General features: G+C 47.7%; 1 protein-coding gene and 3 non-coding genes across 8 annotated transcripts; 3 read left to right on the top strand and 1 right to left on the bottom strand.

The window, feature by feature from the left end:
* The first annotated feature begins 3,930 nt into the window (after positions 1 to 3,930).
* Positions 3,931 to 4,016, top strand: LOC124704824. The gene has a single exon (XR_007003703.1). It is a non-coding gene; the product is annotated as a small nucleolar RNA Z195/SNORD33/SNORD32 family (small nucleolar RNA).
* Positions 4,017 to 4,074: 58 nt separating this feature from the next.
* LOC124704829 lies at positions 4,075 to 4,162 on the top strand. The gene has a single exon (XR_007003708.1). It is a non-coding gene; the product is annotated as a small nucleolar RNA Z196/R39/R59 family (small nucleolar RNA).
* A 35-nt stretch (positions 4,163 to 4,197) lies between these two features.
* LOC124704993 lies at positions 4,198 to 4,343 on the top strand. The gene has a single exon (XR_007003845.1). It is a non-coding gene; the product is annotated as a small nucleolar RNA F1/F2/snoR5a (small nucleolar RNA).
* Positions 4,344 to 8,534: 4,191 nt separating this feature from the next.
* Positions 8,535 to 11,491, bottom strand: LOC124698524. Of its 5 annotated transcripts, XM_047231013.1 has the most exons (12): positions 11,301 to 11,487; positions 11,124 to 11,170; positions 10,735 to 11,012; positions 10,590 to 10,664; positions 10,426 to 10,484; positions 10,205 to 10,340; positions 9,999 to 10,095; positions 9,847 to 9,913; positions 9,598 to 9,696; positions 9,306 to 9,395; positions 9,047 to 9,201; positions 8,535 to 8,891 (listed from the first exon to the last, which is right to left on the bottom strand). In XM_047231013.1, exons 3-12 carry the CDS (start codon positions 10,988 to 10,990, stop codon positions 8,681 to 8,683), a joined length of 1,245 nt encoding a protein of 414 aa, XP_047086969.1. In that variant the 5' UTR covers positions 10,991 to 11,012; positions 11,124 to 11,170; positions 11,301 to 11,487; the 3' UTR covers positions 8,535 to 8,680. The 5 variants fall into 5 exon arrangements, with proteins under 5 accessions (XP_047086969.1, XP_047086968.1, XP_047086966.1 ...); XM_047231012.1 differs by having other exon boundaries at positions 10,735 to 11,003; positions 11,124 to 11,487; XM_047231010.1 differs by having other exon boundaries at positions 10,735 to 11,003; positions 11,097 to 11,487.
* Between the last annotated feature and the right edge of the window lie 2,385 nt (positions 11,492 to 13,876).

The raw sequence follows: 13,876 nt of genomic DNA on the forward strand, positions 1-13,876 counted from the left end.
AAAAAACAATGCCGGAGAGGCTGCCATCCGGGCCCTACATCCCTCGGCGGTGCGGATTTGCGTTGACTCGGCCGGCGAACCCGAGAATTCGCGATGCACCACGTCCCGGGCCACCATACGCGACGTTTTGGCCGCTTTCGTCGGGCTAGGTGGCCTCAAAAACGAGAAAAAAAAAGTTTTGACATGCACCACGGAGGGACCAAAATCGTCGGCCATGGTACACCAGCAACCACGACGCGACTTCAACTTCGTCGGCCATGGCAACTTTTCTTGTAGTGATAGATTGGGAATGCGAACTTTAAGGAGTGCTTATGCATCCCTACGCAGTGAATTTGTGTTTATTATCAAACCGGAGAGTGGTTAACAGTAGCGTAGTGAAGTGATAATATATATGTATTAAATTATGGTATCATTGTTGAGAGTGTCCACTAGTGAAAGTATGATCCCTAGGCCTTGTTTCCAAATATTGAAACACCGTTTACAACCAGTTCTGCTACATGTTTGCTTGCTGCCATTTTTATTTCAGATTGCAATTACCACTCATAATCATCCATATTACTTGCATTTCACTATCTCTTCATCAAACTAGTGCACCTATACACCTGACAAGTGTATTGGGTGTGTTGGGGACACAAAAGACTTCTTGTATCATAATTGCAGGGTTGCTTGAGAGGGATATCTTTGACCTCTATCTCTCTAAGTTCGATAAACCTTGGGTGATCCACTTAAGGGAAATTTGCTGCTATTCTACAAACATCTACACCTGGAGGCCCAACACTGTCTACAAGAATAGAAGCGTGCGTAGATATCAGTGCGACACCCCCTCTTTTTCCCATCCTGTTAACCTCCTAGTGGCCCACTTTAGCTCATTTTGTTCGTCTCAAAAATTCCTAAGCATGGCCCCTGACCTTGCCCTTTTTGGAGTCACGTAGCTCGTGTAATGTTAAATACACTAAAAAGTGGCGTTTTCTACCAGATATAATTAGAACCGAAGGAGGGAAGATTGTTTATATAATCTTCTAAAACATCATAAAACATGAGAATAACATTATATAAGATGCAAATATGTAGTAATATGCTGCAATAAAGTGCAAAGTTCATGTATGCATTTTACATGCATCACACATCTATAAGTACTAGCATGTTTTATTCCAATCAGTTAGCCGTTATGGATTTGCATATTAATGATTCTAATCAACAAGTCTATAAGGCTGCAATCGAGTATGTTAATTCTGGTAAAAACACAACTAATGATCAGGGTGCTAACGCGGAAAATCTCGGTCTAGGACCATTGGCTTCACCGATGAGTCCTTTGCCGAGTCAAAATCGGAAAATAGTTGTTAATCCTCCTTATGTAGAAGTAGAACCTATAAGGAGCATCTCGTATTTATGCTTTGGCCAAGTATTTGCTTGTAACTCCAAGAGGGAGTATTTATGCTCGATAGTGGGTTCATGCCTCTAGTAATCTGGAAGAGTGACAATAACTTCTAAGATTATAGATGTGCTGTTGCTACTAGGGATAAAACAATAATGCTTTGTCTAAGGATAATTCTATTGTTTACTTTACACATATTGCTTAATGCGAAATCTGTTGCTTGCAACTTAATACTGAAAGGGGTTCGGATGATAACCGGAAGGTGGATTATTAATCATATACGCAGTTGGATTATGGTCTATGTATTATGTTGTAATGCCCAAATGAATCTCATGGTAATTATCTTGTCATGTATGGTCTTTATTCTGTCAATTGCACAACTGTAATTCGTTCACCCAGCATGTTATTTATCGTTATGGAGAGACACCTCTAGTGAACTATGGACCCCGATCCTTTCTTTTACACTGATAAAATCATCATGTTCTGTTTACTTAATGCAAGCATTATTCTCTTTAATTCCACTGCAAACAAACATCTCTTTCCACACTATACGGTTAATTCTTTGTTTCCAGCAAAATCGGTGAGATTGACAACCTCACTGTAAGTTGGGGCAAAGTATTTTGGTTGTGTTGTGTGCAGGTTCCACGTTGTTGCTGACGCCGATAGTGCGCCCTGCCACAAGTCAGCTAGCAACACCTTCAGAAGTCACTCATTTCTCCTACTAGTCGATTAAATCTTGGTTTCTTACTGAGGGAAAACTTGCTACTGTGCTCATCATACCTTCCTCTTGGGGTTCCCCAACGGTGTGCAATCTACGCTCATCAATCTCTTTGTGCTCGTGTTCTTTGTCTCGCTCACAGATCAAGCTTGTCGTGCTCTGCGCCCCCGTTGAACCAAAAGGGGAGCTCCATTCCCCTGTGTCGTAATCTACGACACGATATCTGGTGCGCTAGGTAGGGGCGCAAGCAAGTCATGTTTCATCGGGCCTCTTGGTCAACCACAAGCATGTATCGACTCCACCGATTCGGACGAATTGTCGCCACCTCAGAGCGGGAAGGCAACCCGCTCCGGGGCTCGCCGAACCCTAGATTTCGCTAGCCCCCCACAAGCTAGGGAAGCGGGTAAAGGGTCACCCATCGGCGGTGGTGCCGGGTGTCGTCCTTCAGGGGCACCCTATCTACCGCACCCCATGGAGACTCCGCTCGGGAATATTTTTGCCTAGAGGGCGACGCCAAGCACCTCATCTACATATTGATGCAGCTCATCCTTAGATTGAGATGTCATCGCTGACAAAGATAGCTCCTATCCGACAAATCCCACCTTCGTCACATCGAGCCTAGCATCTCATCTACATACTGGTGCATCTCATCCTAGATTGAGATGTCATCTACAAAAACCAGCAACAAAAATCTCTTAGTCACTCTCCATTCATCACTGCGAATAGAGATGTATCAATGAAAAATACACTACGATAGGGATACACCACATACACAAGAATACAAACACACGGGCACTGCTTTCATCATCCAACAATCTACTAACCAGCTCGTCGTTCACCATTTAACCATGTCGCTGCTGGCTCCATGGGTCTGCAGATGCGGCCGGTGGTGGTCTAGCGGGGCGGGGCGGGGCCGAGGTGGTGCGTTTGCCGACGCCTAGGGCTACAGATGGTGACTCATACTTCCCCTCCACGTGCCTCCGCCTCCACGAGCTCAACAACAAAACGCCCCATCCCGCGCCATCCTCATCCCACCGCGACGAAGAGCTCCTTCTCGTCAGAGCTCAGATACTCACCACTAACCCCTCTTCCCGACCTCCATCCACCACCCCTCTCTTGTCCTCTCTTTCTCTCCGCCCAACAGGGTAATATGTGACAGGAAATCGAAATAGACATCGACAGAAAAAAACCCGGTCCAAACAACCCTGGGATAAGGAGATGAGGAACACAAATAAAAACCGGGACAACTCGCGTGCATTGACGTATCGATAGCACACATCGCTGCGTGCGAGCGGAGGGTGACAAATTAGACTGACAACGAAAGTAATCACTCGATAGATAAGTAGCAAAAATCTTATCAAGTTGGTTTTAACACTCCTTACAAGTGTCCAAGTTAAACTACTTATTTGTTGGTAGTATCCCACTCATCCTCATCGCGTCATCACGTGCCATGGCCACTACCAACACCCTTTTTGCACACAATTTTTTTCTAACTTCGAACCAATATGGCGTGGTAGTTGTCCAAGATATTACCCTGTTTTTTTTTTGAGCTTACCCTGGTTTTTTTTAGATGACGATATTACCCTGTCCCTGGTTGCACATCGTTCGTGAGTCAGAACAGTGCGGTCCAAGCCCGGCCCACCAAGCCCGTCACCTGTCTGGCGAGGTGCCCGTGCAATGTGTAATACAGTACAACCCTAGACGCCGCCTATATAAATCGAACAATCCACCGTTCCACATCCGAAGCCGTCTCTCCGAAAGAAGAACAGGGATTCTTCCTCTCCATTTTTCTACTATTTTCCATTGTTGTTTCCTCGTCTAGTTGTTATTTCTGTGGGGTTGAAATGAGGAAAAACCTATCCATAACCAAATCTCTGCATCTCCAGATGATGAGAAACAACATGCACTACCATCTGATCTCCCCCACCCCCTTCGTTTCCTCCCCTCTCTGTTTGCTGGATTCGCTTTTTTATTCGTTGGTTGCAATCGGTGATGAAGTCGTTTAATTGTGCTGAGTTCCTCTGTGATTATCTCAACAACAATCACCATCTTTCGGCTGAGAGATTGCAATATGTTTATGCTCCATTCTTTAATGTTTAGATTGATATGCCATGAGGTATCTGATGCTTGGTCTATTTTACTGGCCTTGTTTCTCGTTGGATTGGCAGACAGCGAGCAGGGAACGGGTTTTTGCGACACTGGCTGCTCCCATACCAGGAGCTTCCTGTTACTATACCCCCGTTTACATTTATCACATAATTTCATCTTTATTTGTCATCCATACCACGGGCACGAATTCCTCAGACAAAAAGGTTTCTGGATCGATTCTGGAAAGAATCCTTTGTTTACAATGTTTTAGATGTCCTATTCCACCAAATATTTGCAGATCTGATTTAAAACCAAGCATAAGTATGCAGGATATCATGATACTGTTCTATAATCTTGTTGACTTGATAGCAACTTTGGATGTACCAAAACTTGTAAAAAAATAAATATAACGAGTAGCAAAATTTATTTTTTCGGAAATTGCTTATCCTGTTATGCGCTGATAACTTTTGTTATCATCCAGAGGGAGTTTTCTTCCGTATACACACGTCAGGCCTCTTCTGTCCTGCATCTTCAGCGTTTACTGAAGTTGCTGTGTTCTGCATCACAAATTTCAGACTATAAAGCCATTTCGTACAATGGAAAAGGTGTATAGCAAACATCGCTGAATGTCTCTGAACCAGACATGGATCATCTTGGGAAGGCTTCCTGATTTAATCAGGGAAAGGCTTGATGGCACTTCTGACTTCTCCCATGGGAAAGAGCTGGGAGCCACCAATTGAAATATTACAAACTGAACTGACAAAAGATATTTGACGTATGATTGAAAGACAGCCAATGTTATTTAGGAAGATGGTTGCGTTTTTATTGCTACAAATCGACCAACCTGCATTGTCTGCTAGAGGTGAACCTTTTAGTTTTCGCAGCAATGTTTAGTGCAACATCAATTAAGTTATCTGCATATATAGTGCCCAACTGGTTTGCTATGACCAAAATATACAAGCTTCAAAGAACAATATGTCCCTCGCAAAAAAAAGGACGATATGTCATATATAATTTAGAGAATTTTGCTTCTGGTGCAAAAACTGTAATGTGGTATAGATATTTCAATTGAATATTTTCTAATACAACAATGACATTCATTGATGTTTCAAAATCTAAAAAATCACTTTATTGCACAAGTTTTGGCGTTCTTGTATCTTCATTGGTGCTTACTGCCTTTGAGTAGAGGCTGCCCACCGCCTTCTTGTCGTTGAGCATCTAGATTGGTGCAACCATCCAACACCACATGATTCACAAGGGATATGCCCTTGTTGTCGATACGGTCCAGGAGTTTGCCGATGCCAGGCCACAATGACGTCTAGGTTACAAGGGTTGCCTTGAAATTCAAGGTAGTTGTTGGTGTTATTGAAATTTTGGTCTTGCCGACCGAAGATCTCCTCACTAGAGTATGCCATTGTCATTAGAGGGACTGCTGCCACTACCATCCTATGAAGAGTCACATTCTCACCAGTACCGCCATAAATAGGTCATAGCAGGCGCACCGTAAAAGCGAAACAACCTTATCCGGTATCAAAATTTTAGTTATTTTGAAAAAGGTAGAGAGATTTTTTTTGAACAACTTCTATTACGCAGAGCAAGCCTGCCTTATTAAAAACCTTCCAGTCTCCTTCCTCCTCGTTCACCATTGCCTCCCCACTATCGAAAAAGGTAGAGAGATAGTTTACACCACCTCATGCTCTTCCCCTTCCTCCTCGTTCACCATTGCCTCCCAACGGAACGCTGCATCACCATTTAAATCTCAGAAGCCCACCGCGAGCCCTGCCATCCGCCACGACCATCCCCGCTGCCCTAGTCATGCGTTGTTCCCCTTCCAATATCCTCGAGGTTTCTTTCTCCTATCACAACCACAAGTGGAGGATGATGCGGCCTAAGGCCACGTGGGTTGCCCGATCTCACGAATTGACCAAGAACAAGAAGGGGGTGAGGGATGAACACGAAGAACACGGCGAAGAACACGACGAACGCACGCAACACAACCCGATACAATTCCGGTTTACTCCCGATAGACTGAACCACTATCACGATAGAATCCCTCAAGGAGAGACACGAGGTAGAATCCCCGAGAGAAAGACCGATATACGATCTATGGAGTCACACGTGTGAGAGACCGCGGTAGAATCACAAGTGCGAAAGATAAATCATATAAGGAGTGCCTTGATACAACTCATAGATTTGTGTCTAAAAGAGGAGGGGGTTTCCCTAATCCCGGAGGGATGGTGGAGGCATAAGCCAAGTTCTCACTCAAGTTATGTCTTCCTAATGAAGGGGGAGGTGGGAGCCTATATATAGGGAACCACTAAAGGAGGGGTAGTTTAGGCATACAAAGGGATAAAGGGTTCAGATTTGATGCTATTTGCAGTGGGGCGTCAGGGCCAGCACAGGTAGGGCGATAGGGCCGGCGCATGTAGGGCGGCAGTGCCGTCGTCCTCAGGCGTGGTGGCGGGGCGGCAGTGCCGGTCTTCCTGGCGCGTCTCCTTATCCTCGACGTTCTCTTCCATGCTTCCGCGACCTCGGCCTAGAGTCCTCGAGCCTCCATGGTGTCGTCCACTTCCTCCGTACTTGGCAATGTGTTCCTATCATGGTCATATGAAAGGAGGATGAAGTAGCATACCATTAATGAGAGACAATTGTAGGCACGCATAAAGGAGAAGATTCACCTTTGCGTGACGTGTCGGCGTTGACGCACATGATGCGGTGGAGACCGAAGGTCGCCCCGTATCAGAGGACGCATGTTGGATCGCTGATAGTGGGGGCGCAAGTAGTTGCAAAGGTTCTATAATGTGAAATTTCTAATGTTGGATTTATTAATTTTTATTGGTGCAAGCGTTCATGATTATTGTTGCAAATGATTCTAAAATCCGCTCCCAATTAATTTCATGGTGATTTCCCAATGTTGAAACTATTAATATATTTTGTTGGAAATGGTGGCGATCATTGATGCAAATGACTATGTTGATGCAAATGGCGTGCATCCGTTGTGTCTCAAATTGGAGTATGTGGTGGTGAGCACACACATGCATTGCAGTGAGTGCGGCGGAGGTGTGGAGGCGAGTACGGCGAGGGTGCTATAAATGAATGATAGGGCCGGTGCGTGCAATTACAGCGGTGTTTTCTTAGGCATCTTCGCGTGGGGAACCGACACATCCATTTAAGTCGCCAAACCACTTCCGAATGTATCCAAGGTGTCTCGTGAAAGCACGAACCGCCACTATGCCGCTAACAGGATGGCCCCACACTCAAAATACTACGTGACATGAGGATCCGGCACGCCCATCCAGTTCCATGAGCGTTGGGGCCAGCACGGAGTCACTGACGCTTGTATTTTGCTCCAAATTGTGCCTTCACATTATTGGGCTCGTCTATGTTTGCCCAAAATGTGACCAACACTACAATTAAAATACTGGAAGCGCTATTGAGGCTGTCGGTGGAGAAGGTCTCGTAGATGCATCTTATAAGAGGCAGGGGATCCATACCTCCCACCTACAATCCTTTTTTTATCTGGTGATTTTATTTCCGCAGAAAATTGGTACTAGAAGAAAAGAAATACTTAGCTGTGACACTAGATGGGCTGCTTATTGTTTCTTTAATTGGGCTGTGAGGTACCTGCAGGCCTACTGTGTGAGAGATGGTTCGTCCAAAGCGGCCCAATCAGCTTCACCGCCTGGACACCGAGGTCGGTCGCCGGCGGCGGCTCGGCTCGGCGCGACGCCGCGCCCATCCTGCTGTCCCAGGTCGCCGTGCAAGATGTATCTCCGGTTCTTCTACCACGTGTCCGGTGAATCACACGCCGACCGAGAGAGAGAGAGAGGCGACCGGGAGGAGGATGGACGGAGTGGGTGGTGGGGACTACCACTCCGACGCCGACAACCTCCTCTTCCTCATTGCTCAGGCGCCTCCTCTTCCTCATGGCTCATGGCTTCGACATCGCCAACCTCCTGCCAAACCCGAAGGCTCGTTCATTCCTCTACCCTCCGCCACCGGCGCCGAGAAGTAAGCCGCCCCACTTGCATTCCTTTTGTGCCTGTACCCGATTACTCACAAACCTGATCGAAGGAGGATACGGCAATCGCTGTTGCTTCAGATAGATTCATATGGTCGCGGGGCATGATGTTGCAGAAACAATCTGTTGTTTAGCAACGGCAAGTTTTGGCGATGCTTGAAGTGGGCCATGAATTTGCTGCTACTGCATATTGGGGATATCCTGCATATTGTCGACAGCTATCTTGCAATTGCATAATGTCGAATTAATCCTGGCCAACCAGTTGAATTTCGAGCTAGAACGTTATTCCGTTCTGTGATTGGACTTTTCAGAGTGTATGGTTCCAAATAGAGTGTATGAATGTATGTTTCAGGTCACCATTCGATTTGATTCACAAATTAATCATCCATCCATCCATCCATCCAAGGTACATGTCCGATTAATTACTACTCCGTATATCTAGCGAATAAAAGACTTGCATACATGCATGCCCTAGTAGCTAGTCATTTACAGAAGCAGCGTCTGTGCGAGGAAGCCGATAGTCCTCCGGCTTGAGAGCCACTGCGAAGTCCGGCAGCTCTGGCGCCGCCGTCTCATGAGTCGTCCTGTCGATGTTGCTGTAGAGGTCCTTGTTGATGCGGACTTTGCAGGAGGAGTCCTTGTGGATCTTGTCGTGTAGGTACTTCATCGATCCCCACAACACTGGGCTCCTGCAGCAAAATTCAGCAACAACATCAAAACATACATACACATAGATGGCTAGCATCAATCTCACAAGATAAATTAATACTGATCATATATAGCAGTGGGTCTTGTCTCATGATGTGTGCATGAATGAAAGCATGGTGATGGATTTACAGATTACTTTGAAACAGGGGATGCGGCATGGAACTCCTCGCTGGCGGCTCGGCTCTCCTTCAGGAACTCCTCCGCGGACTGCAGTGCCGCCACGGCCGCCCGGTGAGACTTCTCGCTGTTGCCCTCGTCCAGGATCAGCCCATGGTAGTAGTACGCCGCGGCCTGCATGATAGTATTACCTTTTTTTGTTAAGTCATTAGAAATTCAGTCATTTTATTATCGTTTCAGACATCAGAGATATGAAAAAAGAAGGTCTGCATATATACTTTTGCTTCCATGTGCTTCCACTTGATGAAGAGTCTGTGCTTCTCGCCCCAGCCGTCGAGCAGGGGTAGGTCCGCAATGCTTTCATGTGCCTGCAGATGAAATCAACAGGTTTGTGCATATTATGATTTTTTCTATTTTTTTTTAATGAAACTAAATATTCTTATGTGAGGATGAAGAGTATAGATATCTGCACATTGCATACATAAGCAGAACTCTGGCATTTATATATGATTTGATTGTACAAATACAAGGAAAAGAACAATAGGTAAAATGAATCTCAATGATACCTACCTGCTGCCAGCACTTGACCATCTCACATGCCAGCCTCCTTTTTACTGCCAGGGTGGCCTTTGGGCTGTCGATCGCCAGCCCAAGTTGAACATCGATCGCCTGGCAAACACACACATAGCATGATTGATGAACCAACCGAGAAGCCGACATATCAACTGCATGCCAACTTACTTGCACCATGATGAATCATGTGATCTCTCCGAACTACTTACAGTCCAACAAGTAGAAGAAACACAAAAGCATCGTTACCTGACCAAGGGCTTGCATGCAGGTAGCTTTCAGGACACCTTCAGACAAGTCCACAGGAAGACCTTTCCTACACGAAACGGCAGTCAGGTAGCGAACAATAACTGAGAGAAAAAAAACCGGAACCATGGAACAGCGTTGCTCCTCATGACTACCTCTTTTCAGGCGACATCCTGGGAAGAACATGCTGCATGGCGCACTCTAGGTGCCCGGCTGCCTTGAGGAATATCTCCACTGAAGCTCGCTTGTTCTCTAAAAAGTACACACATTCAGAATTGTAGCTGATATATTCGCAGCACAGAAGCAGCGCAGCAGCAGTGAGGTTCAATTGAGTTTGTTAATACATAGTCGAAATACGGACCTTCAGATACTTTGGTGTGGTACCCCTCGAGTGATGTCTTGGGAAGGAGCAGCGAATTTGCTTGGGATAAACGCAACATCGCCATCATGTGCAGCACTGACAGCACCTCGTACCAGGCACTGGTTAATGCCGTTTCCTGCCACCACAAAGACAGATTGTTCACTGAAGAAAATGCAAAATGTATAGACATGATTGGATAGTAGGGTGGATGCAGTGCAGACCTCTGCATCATCTTCCTGGTTCATCCATGAGTACTGTATCTTATCTTCCAACTGGCTCCCTGTAAAGAGTTCAACATGCCGGGTACAGAATTTGTCTCAACTTATTCAAGTACGTATCTCAATCATGGATCAAGCGGTAGAGATTTAAAATGTTGAGTTATTACCATCTTTTGTCATTCCTAGAACAACTGGCAAGTACTCCTCCAGAGCCTGCACAAGATCAGCTGACGTGGAGCCACCTGCAAGCACCAAAATTCAGACTGTCAGTCACCGGTTTCAGAAAAACACTTAGCTGCTGATCAGGCGAACCATGCTGTGTGATGGCGCGTCTCCGGGGCCTGGTCACGGCCAGCGCCTCGCGAGCGGCCATGGCCGCGATCCGGCCCCTCGACAACGCCAGACGCTCGGTGAGCCTCCTCGGCAGGCTGTCGGTGAGCGGTGGCGGAGGCAGCTCCAAGGGCTCGGGGACCCGCAACCCGGGCACAAACACGGCCACCTCGCCGATGCTCGCCGGTCGCCTCCTAATGGCACTGGCGTCATCCGGCTTGGAGCTGAAGCACCCCATTGAACGATATACCCTGCACAATCTGTAGCAGCTTTAATGTCTGAGTGGTTGATCATCAGATGGACTGGATACAGGAACTGATTCAGAGATGGGAATTTCACTGAACCGAGAGCACAACGAAGATGGATGTCACCTTGATCTTCCAGTAAGAGGTCACTGACTGTAACGTATGAGCTCGAGCTGCAAAGACCAACGGTGTGACGAATTCAGGGGAAGGTGAAATGGAAGATGGAAAGTGAAGCTGCTAAGTGGCCGTGATTTTGGTCAATTGGATGCCAGCAAGCAGAGAGAGCTCAATTATGTTGCTCACGAGGTTCACATCCACGTCCACAACCACACCCAACAGCCAAAGTGGCTGCGAGATCACGAGCATGGTGATCACTACCGCGTCAATGTATGATCTCGCAACTAGTTAATGTCTGACTTGTGTACTTATTCTCCTTCTTTTCCGTGGATTCGTTCATGAAAAACTCAACTTCTCACCTTTCCCTTAAGCTGTTGAGCCGTGTGCTCTGCGGGATGTTGGTTGCTCTCTGTTAAGGCTAGCTTAGTACTGTAATATGGTTACTTGCAAAACTCGATTCTTTTCTTTATTTTTCTTTTTCTTCTTCTTCTTTTGGAACCTGTTTTCCCTGGTGGGCATGTTCTGGGATTTGTTGTTCCTTTATCCTTTGATAGTGGAACCTGGAGCTTTATGATTCGTATGGGGAAAAATACTTCTGACCTTTCCACCTTTCTGTGTCCAAAAACTCCAAATACAGATGAGGAAGCTATCATGCTGAACTTCAACTTAACTTTGTTTTAGAGGACTGCTATAAAAATCAAATACTAGATAATTTTCAGTCCTAAAAAAAATACGGTTCCATATATACATAAACAGCACTATCCTCCGTTCCAGATTAACCGTCGTAGATTTGTCTTGCGGATAAATGCAGTTCATAATGAATTTTGTACGCTACAGTTTCCTCTGCTATTTGAATAGATCCCTCGCTTATGTTACCCCACAAATTCAAGAGTCTTCTTCCATACCTTGATCTCCTACCAATTATCATTCAACGACGGAACCAATGAAACCTAGCGAAAAATGAAACAAGATCGAACCAATTACCTACATATATAGTCTAAAAAGTCTATTCTGGAACTTCCTTTGACCAAGAAAATAAGAGAATATTTTTGGTGCTTCGTGTTTGAGTAGTGGATCGAGGATTTTCCTTTGGTGGGAAAGACTCGAGGAGAATACGGTGGCTTTAATGTCATATTGGAGTGCCTTATGCCTCCTGAAAGAACATTTCATTGATCTCTAGGGTTTTGCGTGTTTGATAACAACATCGGTGACAATCTAACTATGTGTTAAGTGTGTGACAGATAAATAGAAAGTATAGTATCACGATTGACAATATCGATCCCCTCACAGAGTTGTAACAGCTAGCAACACGAAAACGGTTCGCACCCCCGCGTCGCCTCCTCCTGGCGACCGGGGGGACGAAACCCTAGCCCGCCGCCGCCGCCTCCCCCAACCGCAAATCTCCTCCTCGCCGTCCCCGGAGATGCCGCCGGTCAAAGGCCGCGACGTCGGTGAAGGGGGCGGCGGGGATTGAAGCTCTCGGCTCCTGGCGCGGCGATCGGGGTAGGAACGTCGTGCAAGGCATGCTGGTGCCGGCGCGGCCGAACGGGAGGCGACCCTGCTCCGATCTGCTTCTCCGGAGCGGCCGGGGCCAGGGCGTGGTTGACCGACGTCCGTTCTGGTGGGGGCTTGGGCACCGGAGGCGGCGGCCTCTGCGAGGTGAGGGCGGCGCGGGCCCTGGCGGCGGGGGGGGGGGGGGGCTAGCCGGTGCTGGAGACCGTCTCCATGGTCGCGCGGGTGGCGTGGAGGTGGTGGAGGGAGCTCACGGCGTGGTGGTCGCCCCGTCGACCCCGCGTCAGATCTGAAGTCGGCGGCCGGCGGCTGCGCAGTACCCACCCCAAGGCCATGGAGCCTGGCGTCCTTGCCGGATCCGCGTGCTCTGTTGGGGTGGCAGGGTCAGGGGCTCTGGCCGGGAGAGATCCTTGGCCGGTGGGGCGCCCACGGCGTCATCCTTCTTGGAGGCGATGCTGAGGTACATCCTCCTTCCCCCCACCCTCCCCGTGTTCCCGGGTGAAAACCTTAGATCTACGGATTGGGCGGCGACGGCGCTCCGGCGTCGTTCTTCTCCTTGGAGACGTCGCCTTGGGACGATGGAGGTGGGCGTTCTGCGTGTGTTGCTTGGTCTGCTGGTGGCCGTGTTTGCCGTGTCTTCTTCGGCGAGCTCTGTCTGGAAGCTGAAGTCTTTTGGGGTGCCGGTGAGGTAGCCGGTGTCGATGCTCGTTGTTCTTTGCGTGCGGTGATCTTGTCTGGCGATGGTCCTTGGCACCCTGCCCAGGTGCTCATGCGTGCTCTAGGGTGAGCTGCTCCGCCTGCTGATGGTTCGACGCCCTACGATCCAGGGCGAGAAGGTTGGGGCCTTCTTCGGAGGTGGAGGCGGATGGCAGGCTGGCTGCGTTGCGTCAAGACTTGATGTCGGCAGGGCTCTCCGGTGGTGAGCTTCACGGCATTGCTTCTCCTAAGCTTTGCCTCCCCCTTTAGATGATGACATCGAGATCAAGTTGCATTCTTTGTTATCTGTAGTGTGTTTGGTCATCGATGTTTGTAAGCTGTTTTCAGCACCTTGTAACCCTGCCGCTGTGGCTTTATTAATTTAAAGCTGGGCCTTTGGCCTTATGTTTAAAAAATATCGATCCCCTCAAAAAGGCGAAAAGAGTGGGCAGTTTTCTTCCTATGGCCGGCACTGCCGGTGGTTGAAGGCCGACACTGCCGGTGGACGCACCCCGGCACTGCCAGTGGATGCACCCCGACACTACCGGTGGTTG

Source organism: Lolium rigidum, chromosome 3 (assembly GCF_022539505.1).
Source record: "Lolium rigidum isolate FL_2022 chromosome 3, APGP_CSIRO_Lrig_0.1, whole genome shotgun sequence".
Lineage (NCBI taxonomy): Eukaryota > Viridiplantae > Streptophyta > Magnoliopsida > Poales > Poaceae > Lolium > Lolium rigidum.

Bases quoted from the DNA above. Each gene is read 5' to 3' on its own strand.
- LOC124698524 (XM_047231013.1), bottom strand. From the start codon at position 10,990: ATGGGGTGCTTCAGCTCCAAGCCGGATGACGCCAGTGCCATTAGGAGG. The intron at 10,485-10,589 runs GTAATAACTCAA...AACTCTTTACAG, and splicing joins TCTAGGAATGACAAAAGATG to GGAGCCAGTTGGAAGATAAG. The intron at 9,202-9,305 runs GTATATATGCAG...ACTATCATGCAG, and splicing joins GGAAGCACATGGAAGCAAAA to GCCGCGGCGTACTACTACCA.